Here is an 11498-nt window from a genome sequence, read left to right on the forward strand (position 1 = left end):
AGTTTTTTAAAAACTTCCAACAGCTGACATAAATTTACCGGCCCATGGCCTGCTAAACTACTATTAGTTCAAACATGATGTAAGTTAATTCTAACAAAGCATTTAGCAGTGGGTATATTAAATGTGCTGCAAAAGGAGAAAGTTTTACTTTTATGATATTTCATAGAATTTCATAAATGTACAACCAACATTTGTAGTTGTTAACCTCATGGTACACAATTTGACACTTTGAAACCAGACTCCATTTTTTCAACTTGATAAGCTCATCCATTTTTTCATCATATCCATATTCGGGATCATCAGCTATGCATTTTCTGATGGTGAAACACGCCAGACCACCAGGTTTGACCACATGAACAAGATCATCAAACCCTTTGCCTTTCACATGACCAACCGTAAAGACACCAATGCAAATGGCAGCATCATATTGGTTTGCCTCTATGCCAAGATTCTTGCACCCATCAGAAGCCATGAAACCACGCTTCAACATCCTATAAACGCCCTTACCTTCGGCAAGTTTCAACAACTCTGGACTGAAGTCAACTCCATCAATATTCTTGTATCCAAGTTTGTGCAATTCCTCACAAACTAAGCCAGTGCCACAGCCAACATCAATGATATTGACATTGTTTGAATGTCCTTTCTTTTTAAGATTCTCAGAGAGTTTCTCTGCAGCAAGCCTTGGTGCAACATAGCCCAAATCACTCTTTACTTCCTAAAACAGTTCATATATCTCATTACAGTTGGTTTCAACAAACTTTACACGCTCGAGTTCCAACCATATTTGGAAATTGCCAATTACGTTAGGAAGTACAAAACAGATTTCCAGTTCACCCCACAATCTTGTACCCCGGTGTCACAACCAGGGTTGATAGATTATATAAATAAGTGATAGGTGAATAAGCCAAATATTATGAACTAAATTAAAGGGCCGCCAACAACAACGTTTTGCCTATTTATTCAGCAACTTACCCACCCTAATGTCAACGTTTTCAAAGTATGGCTTCTAAAATGATTGGGGGACAACTGCTTCCTTCCCCCCTAACCATTTCTAAGCAGTTACCTGGTCATACGTTTCGCTCCATGATGAATAAATCTGGATCAATTCTTCTTCAGTCGTTTGAGCGTTAATAGCCTTTACACGTTCATGACTTTCTTTCGTAGACATTATGAAAATATTTGCGTATAATTTTAGAACATAAACTCAGTTTGTAACAATTAAATTATCGTATCGAAATGTTCGGCGAAATGTTGCAAAATATTAATGAAGATATATTCATATTATAATTTATGTAATTATGTTTTTACAGAGGGTAGTGTTAGTGTAGCAGCTCCAACAAGGTCTCTCCTGATTGGTTAACAAGGTTTTTGATAATATTTTAAATATAACTGACATATCATAATTATTACCTGATCGCGTTTGCATCTACCAATATTTAACTAGCACCATTTAAAATGTGTTCTTAAATAACACGCAGTATTTATCTCCCCTTGAAACTTTAAAGATAATTAATGTAGTACGAAAATCTCCTGAAATAACTGATAAAAACTCCCCAAAAATAATGAAGATGTTCTAATTACTGGGGCTAAAATCCGATTGGTTCTACACGGGCCAATTTAATTTTGGCCAAACGAAATAATCTTCTATGCTTTCATTTATACACTTTCTCCGCCTATTTAAATCACAAGCAACTTTATAGCCTCAGGCCTCAGGGAAACTTCATGTAAAACATGAGGAAACTTCATGTTAAACTGATAAAAATATAAGTTCTTATCATGATGACATCATCATATGTTACATAAAAATTCAAACAAAATTTAACAAAACTTATTATGTTTTATCATCCACAAGCAGTGAACCCATGCAGTCTCTAACTTTTAAGGAAAGAGAGCATAAAAAATTAAACACAATTAGGGATAATTTTTTTCAAAATTATATTTTATGCATATATTATGGAGGAATTTGTATATTAAATGTTAACATATGTACACACAGTAATTGTCAGTAAAATATATCACATATATATGAAATTAAAAGAAGTATTTCCACTTTTATTCTGAACCCAACATTTACGTGAAAGGACATTATATAACCGCTTTACTCAGCACTGCGAGCAATTGTCATCTGAAGGAAATGCTTAAGCTTTTCCAAGCCATTTAAATTGTTCGCATTATTGTCTCTTACAGCTAATTTCTCTTTCTCAGCCTGACTCAGCTGTGTATTGCGCTTGGCATCACTTAGCCATACTTGGTTTAAAAGTAGCAAATTCTGCGGTATGACTATACACAGCCCAAAAATTCCAAAACCCAAATGTAACTGGCTGACAGTATGTCCATTCATGACGAAGAAATGAATCATCCAGGCGCAGAGGATGAGACGGAATATTACAAACGTGGTTGTTAGTAAAATACAGTTCATCCTAAAAGCCAATCCTTTTGGATTGATGTCTGACATGTGCATGAGTCGACGTGTGTGCAAAAAAACGCTGTTGATTTCCATGAGTAAGGCACACAATGCAAATGGTATATACTTCTTGTTTGAGACAGTGATGTAGAAAATAAAAATTACCTAGAATTGGAAATAAAATTACTATTAAGACTTACTACAAATACTTTTGAGGTTTCCCACTTTTACACAATATCATAAAACTTACAAATAAATAAAATTCATTTGTAAACAAATGGTTTGGTTTTCTCTGGTAAAAATAACAATATTCTTATGCAACATGAATAATAAAATCCAAGGATTAATACGCCATAACACATTTCATCAAATATTCATATGACAATCCCTTCGCTCAATTAAACTAAAGTACCTTCAAAAAATAGTAAACTTTCTACTTACTAGAACATGATGGATCATAATACAAAGACCTTTTTCTCTATCGTTGATGATTAAATTGATGAAATCGTATATAAAATATCCTATAAGAAGTCAAGAATTCTCGTGAAAAAATGAAATCCCGAGATAAATTAAATGAAATTTTAATAATTAACACGTGGACATGCAGATAGAATTAAATTTCTAGTTTCATGTTGCCTCATGATCTAAACTACATATGTCTAGTTTCGGCAGAGCGAGTATAAAATTTCATCTAAATGAGCTTATTGGTGCGTTAGACTTAAACCTGTTAAATTACGACGTATAAAACTTTCATAGAATGGCTTAAAGGTGCAAAGTTTGTTTACTATATATATGTGATGATATTCTAAATATTACATCCGAATATTACATACCAATTGACAATGCAAGTGTATAATAAGCTAAAATATTCCATGAGTCTATCATGTCTTTTAACATCGATGGCGTTTTATATATGCTAAATGACAGAAGAAATTGAATAAATATTCACTGTTAAGAAAGAACTCTCCAAGTTAGCCGTATTTCTGTAGCATACAGCGAATAAAAAAAATGAAATTGATCACGGGTCAATCGTCTCTAGTGTCTAAACATTGCTCTTACGTAAAAATATTATTAATTGTCCTTTCACTTCCATCGATCTTGCGTTATGAATCCACGCAAAATAGACAAAATCGAAAGCAGCTTTCAACGCTTAAAAGTGTTGCTTATAGTAGATGAATAACAGCAAGAAGCATACCTGTAAACAGTCAGGAGAGCACTTAAGAAGGAATGAACAAACGATGTACAAATATTCTCCCACAGCCAAACCTTCTTCCACTGATCCTGAAATTTTCGAGGCGCCGGCAAAACTAACGCAACTGACTTGTTGACTGCTTGAAAAGATAGAGCTGAAATCACACTAACATATAGCCAGCCTTGGGAGACGATGATTTCCTCCATTATCCAAAGTTTTGATCTTAATATTTTAAATGCCGAGTGTATAAATGTATATTCACATATTCGCATTCCCAACAGTGTGATAACCGGACGATATCACCTGATATACAAATTATAGTATTTTCCTGCAAAGTGATTGGTCAATATTTCATGACCGCGGTGAGTTCAAAAGGGCAAAATTCCTGGCACCACAGCCATCCGACCTGGTGGTCGAAATCGAATGTACCGGAAAATGGTATACTCGACCATGGTCGAAATGGTTCAAAATATCAGGGCACCACAATTTCGTACTACTCGTACTACCTACATCTCGCGTGACTCGGTGCCATGGATAGTTAGTAAAAGAAACAAAGAAGAAGATCTAACTTTAATATTCCCCGAAAAGTAGAACAGAATCAATAAAGATAAAGTAAAATAAATACATACAATTTAGGCCCAAATTGTACCGGCGAATCAAGCGGCTATACTAAGAAAAAATTAACAAAACCTTTTAGTAACTAAGCTGTTCAGTCATTTATATTGAGTTTTCTTTCGAGAATGATGACTATTTTGACGTTAAAAACCAACAAGGATTGTTTCAAAACACTAAAATTTCTAAAAGAATATCAAAGCACTAAAATTTCTCGCTAAAAACACTTGAAAAACATTTAGACGTTTAAATCTTGACATTTCCAAGCGTGTTACTTGTTAGGGAATGCCTCCCAAAACCAGGAAAAGCTTAAATACGTTAAATTTATCTTCGCTCTCAGGGCTAGCCACTGTAGCTGATTCGTCTATGACGCTAGGCTTGTGGCGATGCATACTCTGTTTCTCACTGAGACGTAACGGTTAGGTGCACATACATCATGGTCTGGGGGCCGTAGTGCATCTCCCCCTTAGACGGCCGTTAAGATGTGAGTTATGGGGGGGAGTTCTTCCTATAGCAACTGTCCTTGCACCTTTCGTAGTTGTAACTATGTTGGTATATTGCAGCCGGTTGTACAACCAGGTTAGATTGTGGCATAGGCTGGATGATCTCTTTTGGTTGCTTTTACGTTCTTTCCAAATTTTTTTTTTTTTGGCGTGCTTTCCAGATTTTTCTTTTACATACAAAAAAATATTGTTATTAAACATATGTGGAACGGATATGGTTCGAAAAAAAATTTATATCGACTAAAAACCACCTTTATTACCCCTGAATACTCTCCCCAGTCTCTGCATGGCATGAGTCTCTGAATGAAACAATACCAGATATTATTCATAAACATCAAACATTTATTTTATTAGATCAGCGTTTTCATCAACCTTACAGCAGCAAAACAGCAAAAAAGACATTCAGACAGTCAACTCTGCATTCTCGTTAGTGCCTTTAGTCCCAAGAACTATCAATCAAAAGTCTGGATAAATCTCCTGGCTTTCCCTGCGAGTTTTCAATAATTAATATTCAAAATGGCGATGGAAACAGTGCCAAGAGAACTTCGTGGTTTAAGAGCATGTTTGTTGTGTTCTCTGATCAAGGTTAGGCTTTTTTTCTTTATTGTTAATCTCTCCCGTCTCTCCTAGTGTTCTGGGGGATTCAAAATTTTCTTTACTCCAAAAGAACGAGCTTTTTATCGTTTAAATTTGCTATGCCTGCGATTGTATTGATAATACGTGTATATAAAATCATTCATCATTTCATGTTTCAATGCCATATTTGATCCTTCGTTTTTCTCCCAGACGTCGGACCAGTTTGAATATGATGGCTGCGACAACTGCGAGAAATTTCTACGTTTGAAGGGCAGTAAAGATAACATAAGCAACTGTACAAGTTCTAATTTTGATGGGTAAGAATTAACTCAAATAAGTACTTTCTAGTCTTTCTTTGATTATTTGTTGATATGAATGAATTTTACTTTTTTGTAGAATAATATCATTGATAAGCGGTGATGACAGCTGGGTTGCAAGATGGCAGCGAATAGGTAGTATAGATCAGAATTTTTTGGACTTCACGTCAAGTACTATTAAAACTAATGGTATAACAGGTGGTTATTATTATTCTTTCCTGTTGTTCTTTAGATAACATGGTACCAGGATGCTATGCTGTATCTGTAACAGGAAAACTACCAATGCATATTATAAGAGAACTAAAAGCAAGAGGGGTTGATCATATTCCAAGAGATCGTTCACAGCAGTTGTAATACTCATGAGGAACATTTCATGTGTTAAAACAGTTGATATGGCTGTCAGTATCCCCCAATATTAGAAAAGAAACTTCAAGTTCTGGTATCCATCTTAAATAACCTTTACAATGAGATGGGGAAGAATGAAATTGTATGACTATGCTAAGCAGTATTTCCTGTATGTTATGTAAGTAGTATTGTTTTCAAATATTGTAAAACTATGCAGTTTGGTTCATATGTATCTGTGTTATAAAGACTGGAATAGTCAGATTAATGTTTCTTATTTGTTTACAATTACAGTTTTTGAATAATTTATTCCAGTTCACTCAAATATTTAATTTTCCAATTTTGTTTGTGAAAATCTTTCATTCATAATCATTATAACTTCCAAATAAATGTTTTAGGATATGTATTGTAAAAGTCATTTAGTACAATTGTCAATATTACGGTGAACAAATTAGGATTCAGAAATCATTGAGACAAGTTTAGTCATGGCATCATCACATATCTTAACTTGCTGTGTCACAAGATGTTGTTCGCTTGCTTGTGCTGGGCGGATTGTGAAGCACTGAAAATGACCGGTCTTTCTTTCCAATGCACCAACCAACCTGTAGCAAATGAAGTATATAAATAAAACGATCTATGCCGGTATGATTCATATACATTTACTTAGTTTATCATGGAAAGAGATATTTTCCAGTATACATATACCTGTACATTTGCCCTCTTGCCATTCTTGGTAGCTTTTGATCCTATAAAGAAATAGTTATCCATTACATGTCAACCTTGTCCTTATTTTGCATCAACCTGCATTATTCAGTTCTTACCATTTCCCAGTAAATACACCTGTAAAATAGACATGTAATCATTGTTAAATGCTTCTCAAACTCATAATTGTTAAGTCTGCATGAAATATGGTATTAAAATACCTTGATGATCCTGTTGGGTCTTTGATATTGAAGAGTTTCGCAGTTCCGTTGTTGTTCGATGTTGGTACGGAATCCAATGTCGCTTGAAGAACAAGAATCAGAGATAATAATCTTTCTAAACTTGAATCTGTTTGGTGGTAAAGCGTAGTTTATTCTATATCTTGTACTTACCAAATACCTCAAAAACAAGAGGAATTTGGTCTCTGAATTCACTCCATTTTCTTGCTCCCTTTATTGTTGTTGTAAGAAATTTCATGGACTTATCAACTGTTTGGAGTGAAAAGCCTGTCTCACCATCGATATTGGTATCATTCTAAAAAGGAAAAAGTAATGCTATAAAAACTTGACACTAGAATAGTGAAACTTGTATTCTTAAACCTTTACTGCTGGGCTTCCATTTCTGATTTCTTTATTCTTTTTCACCATTGTGTCACCAAATAAACTCTTGTTTTTATTGATCTTTAGCTGATCTGTGCTGTTCCTTATGGTGAGGTTAGCTGAACTATTGTCCATCATCTCATAGCTGGAACTGCTTCTGGAGTATTCACATTTCTGTTGCCCTGAATATGATTGCTGAGGCTTATTCATCATGTTTCTAAAAGGTTCAAAAATGATATTTAATAGTTCAGGGATAAAACAGCATTTATAGGCAGCAATGGAAAAAAACGACATACCTCTCTGTAAATGAAAAATTCTTCCTTGTGGAATTTTGAGGCTTGTTACTTGAGAAAGAATTGGCCGTGAATGAAGTGGTTCCTGCTGTTCTCTTGTCTTGCTCTTGGGCAAAAAACTTTTCGTTGCTTTCTGCAAAGCAATAATCTTGCTCAATTTTCGGTTTCTTCGTAAGGACATTGTGGTTGCCATAATGTTGGTTATTTGGGTGTTTCATTGGGACGACTGAGAACTGTCTATTTGGCTGAGGCCTTGTACTTTGTCTTTGGTGAAAAGCAGATGATTCGCTGCTCGAAGAGAACTTATTATAGAGTTTGGGACTGTTTTCAAAGTCTTGGGCAATTTCAGCGAGCTTTTCGTCCGGAATATCGATTTGTGAGGGTTTTGGAGGGCTGTGTTTTTGCGGCGACGCGTAAACGGCCTGTCGTGGACGTCTTCTTCGGTTAAAAATTGACACTCCCTGTCTTCCTGTTTGATTAAAAAAATAAGAATTACATAAGGACTTTTTAAATATGTTTATACTAATATCGTCCCTTTAAACTCATCAGTATTCGGATAATAAAAAAGGCTAATTTTGATATCGTTTTGCGGCAAAATTTTCCCACCTGAAACGTTTGAAAACATCTTTGCGGATAACTTTAATAATTCGTTGTAGTCTTTATTATGCTTTTACTTCAATTTAGCTTCTGCTAGTGCATTTTTGTTCAATTTTTTTTCACTTTTCCAACTTTAAAAATACTTGAAGTTACTTTTCCCGCTCTTTCTGTACGCGGTCACTCTCCTGGGCGACTGGGAATATTCTCTGATCTCGGCTATAAAGGCTATCTGGATGTATACAAGAATTCTGCGTTTATTTTCTTTACCATTGTGATAAAGAAATAAAATTAAATTGAAAAAAGATTTGAAAATGTTGAAAACGGCATGTAAGTTCTTTTATCAATAGAAAACAGGAAAGGTTGACATCATTTGAGAGTCAAAAATGCAAAAATTCCTTCCTGAACCACAGTCCAGACGTTCGAATCGAAGATCAGTGTTGTGTTTTCATAATGGCGGCCGAATTAATTGCGGAAGAAAGTTATGGCGAGGAGTCACTTAGATCTCATTATTTGCTTTGTTTAGAAACACAACAGGTGAAGAAGGAGCCTTTGTATAAAAGCACAGGTCTCGCATCAATTAATAAGTTTATAAAGGTAGGATGCACGATTATCACAACATCTTATGAGTGTACTGGTCACTTGAGACGGCAGCTGAAGCTCCCCCCCCTGTTACATCAAAAGCTTGTCGTTATCAATTGGTAAGAGTACTTAGAGTGGTGACTAGTTGATGCATACTAATGCGTCTATTTGGAGCCCACCAAGTGTAAAAATTACTATTATTTCATGTTCATTTTTTAGGATGCATTTTTGCCCCAAGGGTACCCCCACAGTGTCAGCAGAGACTATCTGGAATATCAGATATGGGACACATGTCAGGTGCAGTGTACTACTTTTTTGCTAACATAAAGGCTTTGTTAAAGTTGACTTTATTTCGCAGTTCTTACACAAAGCAGCCACCTTAAGGTAACATATACTTGCACCTTCCCAGGCATTCTGCTCCTCGATAGTGTCTGCCCTTGCAGCTCAAGCCATGTTAAAGGCGTACGGTGTTGGTGACGAAAAAGCATCAATCCTTGCTGCAACCTTTACTTGGCTTTTAAAAGGTATGTACCTACCACTTAAAATTCGATTTCTTGCAGACAGAATGATAACTACCAAAAACATCCAAACCCATCCTGCCATATCAATGTTTTCTATATCTTTAGATGGAGCTGGAATGGTTGGAAGAATAATTTTCACATGGCTCAAAGGGTCTGACTTAGTTTTTGTTATATGTCTTTGTCAAATATAAATCGACTTTGGTTTTTAGTAGAGTTTGTTTCCTTCTCCAGGACTGAACTTGACTGTCATGCAAAGAAATGGAGGTGTGATTATGATACAGTTTGGTTTAATTGTACAATTCAAGAGTTTTGCGATTATAACAGTGTTTAAATTTCTAGATTAGCAGCTGATGTTATCAATGATCTAACATATTGTATTGAGCTCTTGGCTCCAAGATTTCGAGAATATTTCCTCATCTTTGCATGTCTATCAAGTCTATGCAGGGTAGGAAAACCTAATGGTCTTATTTGATTAACCTCAATGTGAATAGTGTTTCTTTGTCTTGTTGGAAAACAAGCACCAGATCTATGATGTTTGGAGTAGTTTGAAAATGATGTATCTTTTGTGCTTTTCAAGTCATTGGTTGGTGTGTGTGGTGGAGCAACCAGAGCAGCATTGACGCAGCATCAGGCCAGAAGAGACAACATGGCTGATGTATCAGCTAAGGATGGGAGTCAGGTTTAATTCAGCTTTTAACTACCATTTTGTGACCTATAAGTTCATGTGTTTTACACAACTGTCAACATTTAAATTGAATGAAAAGGATTCATGCTACCAGAGAATAATGTTTTTATATGTCTTATCACAGGAGACGATGGTCAATTTACTTGCATTTCTGGTTAACCTTGTTCTTGTTCCATTAGTCACAGGCCGCGACCAGTAGGTATTTCATTTCTTCAACATTTGCAGTAGTTATATTCATGACCCTCGATCACTTAGTTATCCTGAGCCTCATTCATTTCTCTTAGGATAATATGGTTGCTGTTTGCGGTCTTCACATCACTACATTTATACTGCAATTTTCGAGCAGTTTCAGCTGTTATCATGGAAACAATTAATTCAACTCGTTTGCACCTGTTGGTTGAGAACTTCATCACTCATGGTCACATACTTAGTCCACAAGAGATATCAGAAATAGAACCTATATTGACAAGTATGTAGGAATCAATGCCTTTCCACATCATATCTTTATAACAGATTAAGTTTAAGTGTTTAACCTACCATTTTTTTAAATTTTAGAATGTCAAAACTGTTTAGATGTTAACTTAGGATGTCCTTTTAGCGATGTCATCTCAAGGTAGAAATAACATTATATAGTTTATTGCTAAATTGCCTGAATATATTGAGAGATGTTTAAATTTGTGTTTTTATTTTTTTTAGTGGGAGGGATTTTTATGCAGCTTTTCCAAACTCAAAGGAAACCCAATACATTATGAAATTATATATCTCAAATAATTTTAAATCAGGTATTTGCAATGACCATGGTATACTTTATTCATTCTCCTCAGAAAAAAATTGAACAATTTATGTTTTATTTGCAAGGTCATCTGAATGTTGCTCTTCATAGAGATATTACTTCAGAGAACTTACTACAATGCTATTTTCAAATTGCAATCATGGATCTTGTTATCAGAAGCCCAGTGCTTATGACGAAGGTAACGTCGGATGCTCTTCAAGAAATTTTTGTGAACGGTAGTTCATTCTATAGACTCTCTCTCTATCTATTATATTTTTTTAGATTGCTACTCATGATGAAATGAGTGCAATAGCACTTAATAATTTGTGTAACTTATGGCAACAAATTTATTCTAGTAAGTTTTGCATTTTTGGTATATATATCTTGTCTGAATACATTATTGCATGGATCTTTGGCTCTTTTCACTAGTTTTGAACTTTTGGTCATTGAACTTTTTTTATCAGTTAGAGAGATGGCAACAACTGCGTCATGGGATGTTGTGGCCTATGCGCATAACTTCACACTTAAAATCTTTCCAACATTCTTGAACAGTTTAAAGCTGCATGGTTGGGTAACGTCAAGAACTCACTTAGGGCCAGATGAGTGGAGAGTTGACTGGAATGTATCTGGTTCAAGCGTAGGTGTCAGCACTGCTAAACAACTGTAGATAACTCTAAATATATTAGATATAAAGTTTGTGTTATTCATCCAGTATACGGGTCAGTGTTTTATGCTACTGTTCATTGTTCATTCCTCTATGCAAACGACGGTAGTGGTTTATGAGGTAAGATAGTTAGAGAAAGG

The 11498-nt window shown here is 35.2% G+C and overlaps 5 protein-coding genes across 6 annotated transcripts; 2 read left to right on the forward strand and 3 right to left on the reverse strand.

Annotated features, from left to right (window-relative positions):
- Positions 1 to 140: 140 nt before the first annotated feature.
- LOC114520526 (methyltransferase-like protein 27) lies at positions 141 to 1271 on the reverse strand. The gene is made up of 2 exons (XM_028540817.1): positions 1064 to 1271; positions 141 to 715 (listed from the first exon to the last, which is right to left on the reverse strand). Exons 1-2 carry the CDS (start codon positions 1166 to 1168, stop codon positions 161 to 163), a joined length of 660 nt encoding a protein of 219 aa, XP_028396618.1. The 5' UTR covers positions 1169 to 1271; the 3' UTR covers positions 141 to 160.
- A 690-nt stretch (positions 1272 to 1961) lies between these two features.
- On the reverse strand, positions 1962 to 3869 carry LOC114520573 (TLC domain-containing protein 2-like). The gene is made up of 4 exons (XM_028540875.1): positions 3600 to 3869; positions 3238 to 3320; positions 2846 to 2925; positions 1962 to 2569 (listed from the first exon to the last, which is right to left on the reverse strand). The coding sequence occupies exons 1-4, from the start codon at positions 3866 to 3868 to the stop codon at positions 2099 to 2101; spliced, it is 903 nt and encodes a 300-aa protein (XP_028396676.1). The 5' UTR covers position 3869; the 3' UTR covers positions 1962 to 2098.
- A 1332-nt stretch (positions 3870 to 5201) lies between these two features.
- On the forward strand, positions 5202 to 7600 carry LOC114520587 (transcription elongation factor SPT4-like). 2 transcript variants are annotated; one of them, XR_003686705.1, is made up of 5 exons: positions 5202 to 5296; positions 5498 to 5604; positions 5684 to 5739; positions 5837 to 6127; positions 7335 to 7600. XR_003686705.1 is itself a non-coding variant. In XM_028540890.1 (4 exons), the coding sequence occupies exons 1-4, from the start codon at positions 5228 to 5230 to the stop codon at positions 5956 to 5958; spliced, it is 354 nt and encodes a 117-aa protein (XP_028396691.1). In that variant the 5' UTR covers positions 5202 to 5227; the 3' UTR covers positions 5959 to 6254. The 2 variants fall into 2 exon arrangements, 1 of the variants encoding a protein (XP_028396691.1); XM_028540890.1 differs by lacking the exon at positions 7335 to 7600 and having other exon boundaries at positions 5837 to 6254.
- LOC114520690 (spermatogenesis-associated protein 22-like) lies at positions 6398 to 7295 on the reverse strand. The gene is made up of 6 exons (XM_028541013.1): positions 7248 to 7295; positions 7041 to 7182; positions 6870 to 6951; positions 6768 to 6786; positions 6652 to 6692; positions 6398 to 6548 (listed from the first exon to the last, which is right to left on the reverse strand). Exons 1-6 carry the CDS (start codon positions 7293 to 7295, stop codon positions 6398 to 6400), a joined length of 483 nt encoding a protein of 160 aa, XP_028396814.1.
- Positions 7601 to 8585: 985 nt separating the features above from the next.
- On the forward strand, positions 8586 to 11361 carry LOC114520576 (RUS1 family protein C16orf58 homolog). The gene is made up of 14 exons (XM_028540878.1): positions 8586 to 8731; positions 8936 to 9013; positions 9126 to 9240; positions 9343 to 9388; positions 9469 to 9501; positions 9577 to 9682; positions 9815 to 9916; positions 10047 to 10117; positions 10207 to 10391; positions 10478 to 10535; positions 10619 to 10704; positions 10781 to 10893; positions 10977 to 11049; positions 11159 to 11361. Exons 1-14 carry the CDS (start codon positions 8588 to 8590, stop codon positions 11359 to 11361), a joined length of 1413 nt encoding a protein of 470 aa, XP_028396679.1. The 5' UTR covers positions 8586 to 8587.
- The last annotated feature ends 137 nt before the right edge of the window (positions 11362 to 11498 follow it).

This window comes from Dendronephthya gigantea, unplaced genomic scaffold (genome assembly GCF_004324835.1).
Source record: "Dendronephthya gigantea isolate DGI-Jeju-01 unplaced genomic scaffold, DenGig_1.0 000016F, whole genome shotgun sequence".
Classification (NCBI taxonomy): Eukaryota; Metazoa; Cnidaria; class Anthozoa; order Malacalcyonacea; family Nephtheidae; genus Dendronephthya; species Dendronephthya gigantea.

Excerpts from the sequence above, each read along its gene's own strand:
- LOC114520587 (XM_028540890.1), top strand. The coding sequence starts at position 5,228 with ATGGCGATGGAAACAGTGCCAAGAGAACTTCGTGGTTTAAGAGCATGT. Across the intron at positions 5,605-5,683 it reads ACAAGTTCTAATTTTGATGG|AATAATATCATTGATAAGCG; the intron begins GTAAGAATTAAC and ends ACTTTTTTGTAG. Across the intron at positions 5,740-5,836 it reads TGCAAGATGGCAGCGAATAG|ATAACATGGTACCAGGATGC; the intron begins GTAGTATAGATC and ends GTTGTTCTTTAG.
- LOC114520526 (XM_028540817.1), bottom strand. The coding sequence starts at position 1,168 with ATGTCTACGAAAGAAAGTCATGAACGTGTAAAGGCTATTAACGCTCAA. Across the intron at positions 716-1,063 it reads GGAGCGAAACGTATGACCAG|GAAGTAAAGAGTGATTTGGG; the intron begins GTAACTGCTTAG and ends GAACTGTTTTAG.
- LOC114520690 (XM_028541013.1), bottom strand. The coding sequence starts at position 7,295 with ATGGTGAAAAAGAATAAAGAAATCAGAAATGGAAGCCCAGCAGTAAAG. Across the intron at positions 6,952-7,040 it reads TCTTGTTTTTGAGGTATTTG|CGACATTGGATTCCGTACCA; the intron begins GTAAGTACAAGA and ends TTGTTCTTCAAG. Across the intron at positions 6,549-6,651 it reads GCAAGAGGGCAAATGTACAG|GTTGGTTGGTGCATTGGAAA; the intron begins GTATATGTATAC and ends CATTTGCTACAG.
- LOC114520573 (XM_028540875.1), bottom strand. The coding sequence starts at position 3,868 with ATGCGAATATGTGAATATACATTTATACACTCGGCATTTAAAATATTA. Across the intron at positions 3,321-3,599 it reads GCTCTCCTGACTGTTTACAG|CATATATAAAACGCCATCGA; the intron begins GTATGCTTCTTG and ends TCTGTCATTTAG. Across the intron at positions 2,570-2,845 it reads TTATGATCCATCATGTTCTA|GTAATTTTTATTTTCTACAT; the intron begins GTAAGTAGAAAG and ends TTCCAATTCTAG.
- LOC114520576 (XM_028540878.1), top strand. The coding sequence starts at position 8,588 with ATGGCGGCCGAATTAATTGCGGAAGAAAGTTATGGCGAGGAGTCACTT. Across the intron at positions 10,392-10,477 it reads AATAGAACCTATATTGACAA|AATGTCAAAACTGTTTAGAT; the intron begins GTATGTAGGAAT and ends TTTAAATTTTAG. Across the intron at positions 10,536-10,618 it reads TTTAGCGATGTCATCTCAAG|TGGGAGGGATTTTTATGCAG; the intron begins GTAGAAATAACA and ends TATTTTTTTTAG.